The sequence below is a fragment of the Mus pahari genome, chromosome 17 (genome assembly GCF_900095145.1).
Source record: "Mus pahari chromosome 17, PAHARI_EIJ_v1.1, whole genome shotgun sequence".
Lineage (NCBI taxonomy): Eukaryota > Metazoa > Chordata > Mammalia > Rodentia > Muridae > Mus > Mus pahari.
This window is the reverse complement of record NC_034606.1, coordinates 51,150,252-51,163,619: the sequence shown is the minus strand read 5'-3', so window position 1 is coordinate 51,163,619 and position 13,368 is coordinate 51,150,252. Positions and strand designations below refer to the sequence as shown.

Genomic DNA, 13,368 nt, shown 5'->3' with positions numbered 1-13,368 from the left:
GCACCATTCTCTCTAGTCATAGGAGCACCATTCTCTCTAGTCATAGGAGCACCATTCTCTCCAGCTGTAGGAGCACCATTCTCTCTAGTCATAGGCGCACCATTCTCTCCAGCCGTAGGAGCACCATTCTCTCTAGTCATAGGAACACCATTCTCTCTAGTCATAGGAACACCATTCTCTCTAGTCATAGGAGCACCATTCTCTCTAGTCATAGGAGCACCCTCCCATCTGGTGTTGCCTTTTTCACCACTAGGGCCTAGTGCAAATGGAGTCACGAGGATGAGCTGTCTTGTATACACCCGTGGTATACATCCTACAATGCTTTTGACACCTGTCCACTTGGTGATGCCCTGCCTCTGGGTGTGCGCCCGCAGTTAGCCACTAGCCCACCCTCTGAGTATGTGCCTTGCTACTAGAGGTTAGCAGCTCATCCTCTCCGTGGGTAAGTGCTCCATACTTAGCTGTGAGCCGCTCACCCAACCCCACCGGTGTGGAGCAGCCCCTTGCTGGCTAACCTAAACGGCTCAGCGATGAACACCACGTCCAAGTTTGGGTGTAGACTTTCATCTTAGGGTTTCCTTGGGCATCTTCCTTCATGTCACTGTGATTCGATAGACCTATGTGGCTATGTACTTACATCAACCAAAATGATGTATGTGAGTTCCATAGGAAAACAGGGGTGCCTCAGGAGACCCAGCCACTGCTGGGGACTGAGGGAAAGCCTGTAGCCAGGGCTATGGTGCTGTGGGAACCTCTCTTCCCACTGTGCATCCAGCCAACTCCGTCTGTCCCTGCCTGTGCCTGTCTTCCTCCCTTTGTGCTCCTTTCTCGATTTCCGTCCCGTTCTTGTCCTCAAAAGCCTCTTCCTTCCCATGGGCAGAAAGAGCTACAGCCGCCCACACTCACATCTCATGAGACTCGGCCAGGACAGGGACCTTCCCGATACCCCACGAGTGTGCAGAGCCCTGCCCTCACCTCAACAGACGGTCCCCTTCCTCCTTTGAGGAAGCAGGCACTCTTTGTCAGAACTTATCAGCTCCTTACCGGCTGGCGATGGCGGCAGCACACTAACTGAGTTGGAATTTATTGCACGCATCCTGACTGACCCGCTGTGCGCGGACGTTGTTTTGCAGCTTCAAGACCGAAGCACTTGCTGGTATTCATCAACCCTTTCGGAGGGAAAGGTCAGGGCAAGCGCATCTACGAAAAAACAGTGGCGCCTCTCTTTACCTTGGCTTCCATCACCACGGAGATCATCAGTAAGTGTGCCGGGCACCGGGGCACGCACGCAGGGGCCAGCTCGAGAGGGACTCACATGCCACCCCTGGAGGAGGCTTTATCCTAGCGCAGGGTTCTCAGTCTTCCTAATGCTGTGACTTCTTTAATACAGTTCCTCACGTTGGGGTGAACCCCCCCACAACCATAGAAGAACTTTCATTGCTACTTCATAACTATAACTTTGTTACCGTTATGAATCATAATGTAACTCTCTGATAGGAGACACCAGTGGGGGTCATGACCCCAGGTTGAGAGCCACTGCCGGAGATGGTCATTTCCAGCCCAGTTGGGGGGGGTGTTTTATACACTCGGAAGAAGGCAAAGGAAATAATATACTGGGGGGAGGGGCTTGGGAGGGTGGGACTGGGAGCAGGGCTGGGATCGGAATATAAAGTGAATAAATAAATACAATAATGGAAAAAAAAAACCCTAATGTACTCAATGTACTTTGCCTATAAAGTACTCACAGGAACAATGAGGACAAACAAACAAACAAACAAAACAGAGTTCTTAGACAGGAAGTCCTTGCAGGAAAAGATACAAGTAGTGGATGACTCAGAATGTCACATCAGCATAGGTCATTTTTGTAACCCCACATCATTGCACTCTTGTCATCAGAGGGATGCTGGTTTCAGAGGGGGAGACAGACACGGTCCACTGCTCCTGCAGACCTTCTGGGACTTGGTATGACCCTGTTAGTAAGACACACTGAGCAGCCGGGCAGGGCTGTGACCTCAGCACTCAGGAGGCTGACGCAGGGGGACAGGGGTTGGAGGGTTGGAGGCCAGCCTGGTTACACAGAAAGATGCTGCATCCAAAATAACAACAACAACAACAATAATAATAATTAATAATAATAGCCATACAAGTCAAAAGTCTAAAAATGAAGAGGTTATCTCAGTATCCCCTGCTTCTCAAATCTGAGCAGAGTCAGGTACACCAAGATGGGCACTTAGCTATCCCTGGCACACTGCATGATAACAGCATACTGGTAAGCCTGCAGATGTACCCACCAGGAGATGTGAGGCTCCAAAGGAACAGTGGACAGCAGCTTTACTAAAGGGGCCTTTCCCAAGGGTTCTCCAGCACAAGGGATTGCGATGTGGGGACCCACAGACACAGAGTCAATCGTGCAAGCACTAAATTTCACTAGCAATTTTGTCTTTTCACGTTGGGCACAAAGACTGTGGGCTAACCTTATCTCCTCCTTACATGTAGACATATTTTAAAAACAAACAAGCAGCAGAGGCAGGTGGATTTCTGAGTTCGAGGCCAGCCTGGTCTACAAAGTGAGTTCCAGGACAGCCAGGGCTATACAGAGAAACCCTGTCTCGAAAAACCAAAAACAAACAAACAAACAAACAAGCAAATAAAATGACCTGTATATTAAGGAATAAGTGCAACAAGCTACTCTTAATTGCTGTCAATGAAATTATTTGTTGGGGCTGGAGAGATGGCTCAGTGGCTAAGAGCGTTTGCTGCTCTTGTAGAGGTCCAGGGTTCTATCCGCAGGACCCACACCAAAACTGTGTGTAGCACTTGTCTCCAGGGACCCACTGACCCTCTCAGTGGGCACTGCATGCACACGGTACTCATACATCCGGGCAGGCAGACACTCATGCACATAAACTAAAAATAAAAGAAATTAGTTTTCGATATGTGCCAAGTGTGGTGTTGAGAGAGAGAGAGAGAGAGAGAGAGAGAGAGAGAGAGAGAGAGAGAGAGAGAGTGTGTGTGTGTGCAGGAGCAAAAGCCAACCAGGGATGCCACATGAAGAGAGGCTGGGAGAGGGAAGGGGAGAGGGGGAAGGGGTCAGAGAGAGAAGATAAAGTAAGAGCGTGAGGAGGGACAAGCAGCCCCCTTTATACTACCTGGCTATTGGCCAGGTAACTACTGGGCGGGGCCTAGAAGGAATGCCAATACCAAGAATGTCAGGTCCTGGTAGAATGGATCCTGAGATGGCCGGTTCTCACGGTTCTCACGGAGGCCGCCTTACACTTTTGTAAAAAGGCAGTGAGGCAAGTCTGGGGTGGGACTTCTTGTGAGAAATCTTCCTAGGGGCTTTCTGGGACCTCATAAAGTAGCATCAGTTGGCACTTAGCTTACACATGGGTTCCAAGATGTGAAGACAAACGGTCCCATTGCAACATCTCCCCCACAGTTACTGAGCACGCCAACCAAGCCAAGGAGACTTTGTACGAGATCAACACAGACAGCTATGACGGGTGAGTTACCCTCGCTTCCCTCTAGGTCACAGTGAACACTATCCGAGACCGTCCCCGTGGGAGTGCTTGGGCTGCCCTGGACTGTGCGCATGTCCTCTGCCTTCCCTCCATGTCGTAGGACACGTCTGTCCGATGTACACACGTCTCCATGCCCCTCTCCAACCATCCCCAGCACGGGACAGCACGCTGTAAACCCTGTCCTGACCACCCAATCTCTCCCTTTAGCTTTTCTTACTCACGTATTCGACCTGGCTCTCACCTGGTCACCTTGACTCCAGTTTCCTGAGTTCCCAAGATTGTGCCTGGGGCTGGGGGGGTTGACAACAGAAGCAGGCTTCCCCTCTTATCTGGGCACAGCAAGGCCACCCAACTCGCTAATTCCTCCCTCATCAGTCAAGGCAACCTCTCACAGACATGGATGGCCGTAGGTCAGTCTGATGGAGACAGTTCTTCAGTTGAGGTTCCTTCTTCCCAGGTGAGTCTGGGTTGTGACAAGTTGACAGCACCAGCTGCTCTTCCAGAGGTCCTGAGTTCAAGTCCTGACAACCACATGGTGGCTCACAACCATCTGTAATGGGATCGAATGCCCTGTGAGGGCCTCTGAGCAGCTACCACGCTGGGGTGCTATTTCTTCCTGGAAAGCTTGCATCTCAATACACAATGTCCTTTAACCTTTAATATCTACTTTTGCAATGTTGGGGATGAAACCCAGGGTGCTGTGTGCTAGACAGGTGCTTAGCCACTAAGCCATCCCAGCCCAAGTTAGTTTGTTTGTTCGTTTATATTGTGTGTGTGTTGGTTTGCTTACATGTATGTAAGTACATGTACCACATGCAAGCCTGGTGGGCAGAAGAGGGCATCAACTTCCTGGAATTGGAGTTTTAGACCGTTGTAGGCTGCCACATGGATGCTAGGAATAGAACCCAGGTCCTCTGGAGGAACAGTGTGTGCTCTTGACCACTGAACCATGGCTGTGCAGCCCCCCCAAACTGTAGGCAGTTGATGATGGCTGACCTGGCTCCGGCACAGGTATACTCTCTGCTTAGAAACCACCGAGATGCCTGATCCCTGGCAGGGGAAGCCAGGGTCTGTGAAGAATCCCATTTGGAAAAGTAAATCAGGCAGGACGGCTGGGCCTCTTCACACAGAGAAGGAGGGGTCCAGAAACCGTTTCCAAATGTCTGGCAGGCCAATCTTGCAAGCTGCCTCCAACACCCCCACCTCCCCACCCTCCCACCCCATCCCCCCCTCGCTACTGCAAGTAGAAGACTAACAGGCTCAACAAACCTGTGCTCTTCCTGCAGCATCGTGTGCGTGGGCGGGGACGGCATGTTCAGTGAGGTGCTGCATGGGGTGATTGGGAGGACTCAGCAGAGCGCGGGCATCGACCCCAATCACCCCCGAGCCGTGCTGGCGCCCAGTACCCTCAGAATCGGCATCATCCCCGCAGGTATGGTACACAGCCGGCTTCCTCTCCGATGGAGCCACGGGGCATGTGGAGTCAGATGGTCACACCGCCGCCGCACCCCGCTCCCCCACTTCATTAGTAAAGCTTCCATCCAGGATTAGGGCCTCAAATCAGGGGATAATCGTTCCTGGTTCACACTTCACTTAAACTGTGATTCTGCAATCGGGAGGTAGAAGCAAGTTCCAGGTCATCCTCGGTTATATAGTGAGTTCTGCCTAGGCCAGATTAAACCCTCTTTTTTTTTTTTTTTTTTTTTTTTTTTTTTTTTTTGTTGTTGTTGTTGTTTTAAAGATTTATTTATTTATTATATGTAAGTACACTGTAGCTGTCTTCAGACACTTCAGAAGAGGGCATCAGATCTTGTTACGGATGGTTGTGAGCCACCATGTGGTTGCTGGGATTTGAACTCAGGACCTTCGGAAGAGCAGTCGGGTGTTCTTACCTGCTGAGCCATCTCACCAGCCCCTGTTGTTTTGTTTTTAAGTGATTTCTCAGGGAACTAGAGAGGTGGCTCACAGTTAAGAGCACTGGCCGCTCTTCCAAGGGACCTGGGTTCAATTCCCAGCACCCCATGGCAACTCATAACTGTCTGTAACTCCAGGATCCTGCACCCTCACCCAGACATCCATGCAGGCAGAACATCACTGCACAGAAAGTAAAAATAAATACATTATTTTAAAAAGCAATTTCCATAACTACACTCCTTTCTGCAAGATAATGCACGGTGAGCAGAAAGAATGTGACTATGTGTCTGGGAAGATGCTGATCCCAGCGTGACCCCGATTATACAGATGGGCTGTGTAAGGACACTAGATAAGCAATCAATCTTGGCATGCAGGAGGCAGAGGCAGGCGGATCTCTGAGTTCAAGGCCAGCCTTGTCTACAGAGTGAGTTCCAGGAAAGCCAGGGCTACACAGAGAAACCTTGTCTATAAAAACCAAACCAAAAAAATGGGGGAGTGGGGGTGGGAGAGAAATCTCCTAGTTCTTAGAAAATCCAGTGCGTTAATCTTGGTGTTTACCTCCACCGTATTACTCAGGAGATTGGGAAAGCACACTCCAGGGTGTGTCTGTGAGGGTGCTTTGGGGAAAGGTTTGGTGGGACAGTCACTGTGTTTTTGAGGTAGGAGCTTCATCTACAGGCTTGGTGAGCATGCTCACTAGAGACCCAGCCCTCCTTGATGAAAGCAGGCTGGCTGAGAGACCCCGAGAGAAGACAGGTTGGTTTCCCAGCTAAAGATGTAGAGCCCTATCCTCGTGATACTTCCGTGGCACCAGCTTCTCCAGACTTTACTGAGCACTCCCTGTTATTCATAGTTCCTCGGGGAACTGACCTCTGCTCAGTAGGTGCTGTGGCCAAAGCCTGGTCTTTCCTGTGCCACCAGGACTGAGTTCCAGTTGGCTGCTAGCCTGTGGGTTAGGCAGGCTGTGCACTCCCAACATCCTGTGTGTAGGAAGTGCCAAGTGTCACCGTGAACACAGATCACGCTTTTGAACTTGACCCTCAGTGCTAAGGTCACGCTCAGCCATGGTGGTAGGATGGCAAATGAAAGCCCATGGAGCCTTATCAGCCTCGTCACAGAGGAACAGCAAGTGGCTTTGTGTGACCTCCACTACTTCATTAACGCGTAAAATGAGTCTGGCTGGTAGAATAACCCCGTGGGGCTGGTGCTGACTCAGCTCTGACTTCCACCCAAGCTCCGTTTGAGCCAGGTGGCAGCTCTCATGCTGAGCAGCACACAGGCAGTAGATTCTTGCTTGGTGCCACCATGGGGACTACAAGATGGGGCAATATGGATGGATGTGGGCTGCCAAAGACTTTCCCTCGTGCATCCAGCAAAAAGGATGCCGATGGTGCTCCAGCAAAGGTGGGTCACCCTGGCCCCTAGTTCTACTTGCTTCTCTGTTACTGCGGTAAAGCTGAGGTAACCACTCGCAGACATGACCATAGGTCAATCTGAGTCGGTTATTCCCTTGAGGTTCCTTCTTCCCAGGTGAGTCTAGGTTGTGACAAGTTGACAATAAAAATGAAGACACAGGGATGGGGGGGAGGCTGGGGAGGAGAGATGGCACAGAGGTTAAGTGCACTGGCTACTCTTCCAGAGGTCCTGAGTTCAAGTCCCAGCAACCACATAGTGGCTCCCAACCTTCTGTAATGGGATCAGGCACCCTCTTCTGGTGTGTGTGAATAAATCAATACTATTAAAATAATAAAAACCGAAGACACTTCATAGTTAACTTTGTTTTGTATGCTTTCCCATGATGACGCTCTGTGCAGACCCCCTTTGTTCTTAAGGTCTAGGCTGGGCTTTGGGGAAGTACTTCCAGCTATATAGAGGTGGGCAGGGGCCACATACCTCCCAGAGCCTTAGAAGGGAGGGAAGTGTCTGCTGGCATTACGGACATCTCTTAGAAGCTCCAAGAGGGTTCAGGTTGGACTCCATGTCTGGGTCTGCTGCAGGTCACGTTTTTGGAGCTCTGCAACATTCCCATAAGGCCTTTCCAAGAGGTGTCTCTGTATAGCCATGGCTGTCCTGAAGCTTGCCCGGTAGCCCAGGCTAGCCTCAGACCCACAAAGATCCACCTGCCTCTGCCTCCCAAGTGCTGGGATTAAAGACCTGTGCCACTGCCACCTGGCTGGTCATAGGGCAATTTAAATATTTTTTAACATTCATCTTGTGGGTAAACTCTTATTCTCCAGCTGTTTCAGGGTCCCAGAAGGACAGGATAAGGTGTCAGTTACAGTTTTGGACAGTCACATTCACGCTAAGGACTTTCTTGTCCTCTTTGCAGGGTCCACAGATTGTGTGTGTTACTCAACAGTGGGCACAAACGACGCAGAGACGTCGGCTTTACACATCATTGTTGGTGAGTCCTGTCTTTTTGTTTTCCCCTTTTATTTCTTTTAATTTTATGTGTTTGAGCATTTTGCCTGTGTGTACATCTGTGTGCCACGTGTATGCAGGGTGCCTGAGGAGGTGGTGAGCCTTCAAGTGGGTGCTGGGAATCGAACCCCAGGTCCTTCTCAGCAGCAACAAGTGCTCTGAACTACGGAGCCAACTTCCCCGTCCCAAGCCCTGTCTTTGTCTCTCTTAACTTTCTATTGATTCTTTGTGAATTTCACATCGTTCACCCCAATACCACTCATCCGTCCTTTGCAATGCCCTCTGCAAAAGAAAACAAACAAACAAATAGAACGAAAACCAAAACCATCTTGCCGTGGTGGAGGCTGTGGTGTGTCACGGTGTGTCACACAGTGTACCCTTTTACCCAGACAGCTTTACTTGTAAGTGTCCCTTGCAGTCAGTCATTGGTCTGACTCCGAGACCTCTGGCTTCTGCTACACCATCAGAACTGGATCCTCCCTGGGGCTCCTCAAAGCTCTCCCGCTGCTGCCCTGTGTCTTGGGAGATCCCTCAGCTGTGGATCTGCAGGCCGCATGAGTCCTGGTTTATATAAGTGACTGCCCCACAGCCAGCCCCAGGCCCCTGCCAGCTCCTTTGTGGCGCTGTTTTCTCACGCTCTCCCTTGCTCTCTTCCCTAAGTCAGCCACCAGGGCTAATCCCCATTGTGAAACACCTGCAAGGCCCCAGGGTGAGTTACTCCTGGGAGGACACACCCAGCCCCTCTTCCAGTACCAGAGAGAAAACCCACAGGAGGTGTAGCTCTGAGGCTTATGAGAAATGGCTGGTGTCCCCACCCACCCCATCTCTCTTTACAGTGTCCCGTCTTAACTTGCAGTCATGGAAATATGGAAATGCTCTATTTTAAGATGAACCCTTGGACCTTATTCTTTGTCTATTTTTTTTTTTTTCCTTTTTTAAGACAGGGTCTCATGTAGCCCTAGCTGGCCTAGAACTTACTAAGTAGACCAAGCTGGTCTCGAACTCACTGGATTCCGCCTACCTGTTTGCCAAGTGTAATTTTTATTTTGTGAGACGAGCCTTTTCTATAGAGCCTCCTATTCACAATCCTCCAGCCTCAGGGTCCTGGGAGCAGGTGTGTGCCTCCACAGCTGGCAGATTTTGTGTTTTAAGGGTTGTGTGATGTGTTTGTAAAAGGATAAAGGGTGGTAGAATATGTTCTATGGCTGTGTGGTGAGGTGTGGGGGAAGAGGGTGTCTCAGCAGGCCCATGCTGAGGCCTCCCTTCCCCGTGAAGGACCAGCCACACAGGTATAGAATAGAGTTCTCAGGGCATGGGGAGGGGAGTTAAGAGGGTAGTAGAGGCAGGGAAAGGCAGAGAGTAGAGATGTACAGGCCAGCCATGAACGTGAGGAGAGAAGGGGAAGGGAATGGGGAAGGGAAGAGCCCAAGAAGGCAAGAGAGAAGCAAGGGGGGGGGGGTAAGCAGCCCCTTTTATAGTGGGTCAGGCCTACCTGGCTGTTGCCAGGTAACTGTGGGCTGGAGTTTAGACAGAATGCTAACACCATATACCTGTTTTCAACCTCAACCCTACTTTTCTTCCATTTAGTAACATGGACGCCCCTCCCCCTCCCCCGGGCACATTCTGTTCAAACCTTGCTTGGAAATATGAGCCACATTTTGTCACTGGAGAGCTCGTGGTTTTTTTTTTTTTTTTTTTTTTTTTTTTTTTTTTTTTTTTTACCACATCCATACCCTGGGCCCAAGAATGATCCTCTTTTATCCAGGAATTTCGTTCTCTCTGACAGAGTGAATAGCTTGGGGGGATGGAGGAGTCACAGATTAAGAAATGAAGGAAGGGGACCCCCACCTAACAAGCCAGATCAGATGAATCAACCCTAGTGTGTGCAATGGAGTGACAGATGTCACAGCCAGAGAGCCGTCACATCCGAGTTTTGTCGCTCCGATTGCCACTGAGCGTGCTCTGTTTCTGCTGTTTGCAGCAAGCAGACACCACAGGCGACTGCAGGGTGCTGTCTGGGGCAGGGCAGAGGAGGTCAGAGTGGGGACGGGATCCCTTATAGCTCTCCTCTCCCACAGGGGACTCGCTGGCAATAGATGTGTCCTCTGTGCACTACCAAAACACGCTGCTGCGGTACTCGGTCTCTCTGCTGGGCTACGGTTTCTACGGGGACTTAATCAAGGACAGCGAAAAGAAACGGTGGATGGGCCTCGTCCGGTATGATTTCTCAGGTATGCCGCCGTGTTCCCAGACATCGAGCCAATCCACAAAAGACAGCGTTCCCAGATGCTGACAGGGCGCTCGGAGTCTTGCTTTCCAGAGTGGGGATGTGACCTTGAATCTGGCTAGTGTGACCCAGATGATGTCCCGGAGAGTTACAACACGGTGTCAGAACCACACTGAGGGAGGCTGTACGGATTGGATGATTTGTTTTTATCGTCCGTCAAGTAATCGGTACTAACCCAAGGTGCCAAGGTAGATGGTTTCATAGAAAAAGATAATTTTTTGTCATCACCCTGAGCCTATAGCAGCTGATGTAGGATGCTTCCCGGTGAAGAAGTTCAGTCTTGAGCATCTGCGCTTCAGGCTTATGGTCATTTCTTCCCCGTCCACAAATGCACTGTCTCCCTGAGTTTCCACAGTAGCAGCCATCATCCATGAGGCTACGTCGGTGAGCATGTGCAATGGTGAGCATGCGCAATGGTGAGCATGCATACCAGTGAGCATGCGCAACTGACCAGGACAGGAGAGTTCTGAGGTCTCCATCTGCTGAGGTCTGCATCTGCTTGGGTGGGACTCGGCACAGCCGGGGAGGACTAGTCAGGTGTTCTCCTTCCTCCCTGCCCTCCTGTTGTGCTCAGGCCCCATTTCACAGTGGAGACAAGAAGCAGTATGCTTAAATGACTTGCGCAGGCCTGGTGTCACCCTTCAGTGGCTCTTAGTGGAGGCGGACATCAGTGTCCCTGGGAGGCTTGGTTGAACCCAGACCATGGGGCCTTCCCAAAGTGCTACTGCTGTGCCGTGGACCTGCAAACAGTGTGTCCACCAGTGCCCTACGGATGCAGATAGAGCCCTCAATGACAGTCACATCCCCTTACCTAGTCACCAAGCTAGGAGGAACAAGAAAGGCAGGTCAGCTTTGGGCTACACAAAGTTACCACCGGCTGACTTCAGGTCATGTGTGGGTACTCCTCCCTCCCCCATCAGATTTAAAATGCCAAGGAGAGGAGCTTAGAAAAAAATATTCAAAATGCAGTATATGGCGTTCTGATGGTCCAGATGCATCGCTTTCCTGTGTTTAATGTATTCCCTCGTCTGAGCCCTATTCTCTGTACTTCACCATTGGCAGCACTGTGTAAAGTTTAATGACTCCAAGCACCAGAACCTACCCTTTCCCTTGGGAGAGGAGGGAAGGCCACTCAGAGCGTGCTAGGCAGCTTAGACACTGTTGTGTGGCAAAGGTACAACAAATACACAGCCATCCTGAAAAGAAGGGCTCTGGGTGCTGGGCAAACTGTGATCCTTTCCATATTGAGGTACTGTGCCTGCCCCATCTGCCAGGATGCCACCTGGCAGGCCTGAGGAACCTCCCTCCCCGCTTGCGCGCGCTGTCCACAGCCTTCCCTCCGGGTCCCCCCCGAACTCATCTGAGAAGCCCCGTCCTCCCTCTCAGAGCAGCTCTCCCGGCCTCTGTCCCCACCGCATGACAGTTTTGACATATCCACTCGAGCGTGTTAGCACATACTGGTTTGTGCTGGTGTTAGGCTGTGATGGGTGGGTGCGGGTGGGAACTGACCACTGTGATGGGCAGCTGTTTTATAAAGGAGAATGAGGCATGAGATGAAGCCTTCTGTCCTGGATGCTCAGACAGTCTAGGGTTGGCCGACTGAAGCCAGAGGTGGGAACCTAAGGGCTGGAAAGAGAATATAATGCAAACGTGCAAGCAGAGACAACAGAAGCCCCATGTGGAGACAGGGGGCATTGCTGACCATGTCAAAGAGAGGTGGTGGAGACTCTGAGCTGTCAGGACACAGGACATTCTCCCCTGCCCCCCGGTCGAGTACACTCAAGGTCACTGCTACCAAATATGTGGCAGCCTGAATATGTGGCCAAAGCCTTGACCACACCTCTCACGGTGTCTTTTTTGGTGGTATGGTACTTGGGGCCATTGTGAGGGCAGGATCTGCACCCCCTTCTGGTATAGTAACAATGTGGCCTGCAAGGGTCCCCTGCAGACTGGTTAGCTCCCAGTTTTCTTTAAATTTTGTTTTTTGTTTTTTGTTTTTGTTTTTGTTTTTTTTTTTTTTAATTTTGTGTGTCTGAGGACTACATATATGCCCAGTGTCTGTGAAGAGCAGGAGAGAGCGTCAGAGCCCCTGGAACTGAAGTTACAGATAGTTGTGAGTCACTGTGTAGGTGCTGGGAATTGAACCAGGGTCCTATGGAAGGGCAGCCAGAGCTCATATGTGCTGAGCCAGCTCTCCAGACCCCTGCTTTCTGGATAATGGTGGTGGTGGTGGGAATCTAAGGACACTCATAACCAGGTAGTGACAAATGGATGCTCTTCCTCATCTGCTCTTTCCCCAGGGTTGAAGACCTTTCTCTCTCATCAGTACTATGAAGGGACACTGTCCTTCCTCCCAGCACAGCACACGGTGGGCTCTCCACGGGACAATAAACCCTGCCGGGCTGGGTAAGCAGGTGCATGTCTGCTTAGGTTTCCATTGTAAATTACTTGACCTGTGCAGGGCTGTACAGGAGCCTGTTCCTGTTAGAGGACAGTGGATGCAGAAGGACTTTGCAAAGGAGGGGAAGACTCTTGAGCTTCATAGGTTTGTGTAGTGCTTCCCAGTTCATAGATGCTTCCAGAAGAGCTGACCTGATGACTCCATCTTGGTGACGTGCACAGCAGCTACGTTCTCCGCAAGGTGCAGACTCAAGGGGCAGGTCCAATACTAGGCTAGTCTCACCCACACCCAGATGAGGAATTTGCTCCAAGTCAGTGGCTCAGCTCCAAGTCACTGACTGGAGCATCAGCTCATCGTGTCTGTTCCACGAAATAAAGGCACTCTCACCCACCATTGGTACATCCTGAGCTAGGCAGCCAAGCCTATCTAGAGGTGTTTGCAAGCCCCGGAGAAAGAAGCCGCTGATTAATAGGTGTGGATTTAGGTCTAATCTCGAGAGTTCGAAAGCGGTACCCTAAAGATCGATTTCTGGTGGAGCCTTTGAAACTCGAGCCTCTTATTGTTCAAAAGGAGTATAAATGTGTGTGTGTGTGTGTGTGTGTGTGTGTCGATGGGACTTGGTTGTTTAAAGGCACTCAGTGCATGTACTAGAGGCAAGGAGAGCATGCTGTCTTTCAGGTGCTTCGTGTGCAGGCAGAGCAAGCAACAGCTGGAAGAAGAGGAGAAGAAAGCCCTGTATGGCCTGGAGAGCGCCGGTAATCATTGCGAGAGTGTGTTCTTGCGCGCACCCCGCGGCACGTGACCGCTCCTGGCTGTCCACCCAA

General features: G+C 50.8%; 1 protein-coding gene across 2 annotated transcripts in view; it reads left to right on the top strand.

The window, feature by feature from the left end:
- Cerk (ceramide kinase) overlaps window positions 1-13,368 on the top strand; it is a 46,469-nt gene that overhangs the window by 26,871 nt on the left and 6,230 nt on the right. For both annotated transcript variants that reach the window (XM_021216530.2, XM_029548192.1), the window contains exons 4-10: window positions 1,134-1,259; window positions 3,440-3,503; window positions 4,808-4,953; window positions 7,765-7,839; window positions 9,935-10,087; window positions 12,444-12,549; window positions 13,223-13,299. In XM_021216530.2, coding sequence (XP_021072189.1) covers window positions 1,134-1,259; window positions 3,440-3,503; window positions 4,808-4,953; window positions 7,765-7,839; window positions 9,935-10,087; window positions 12,444-12,549; window positions 13,223-13,299 — 747 coding nt within the window. The remainder of the gene's footprint in view (window positions 1-1,133; window positions 1,260-3,439; window positions 3,504-4,807; window positions 4,954-7,764; window positions 7,840-9,934; window positions 10,088-12,443; window positions 12,550-13,222; window positions 13,300-13,368) is intronic.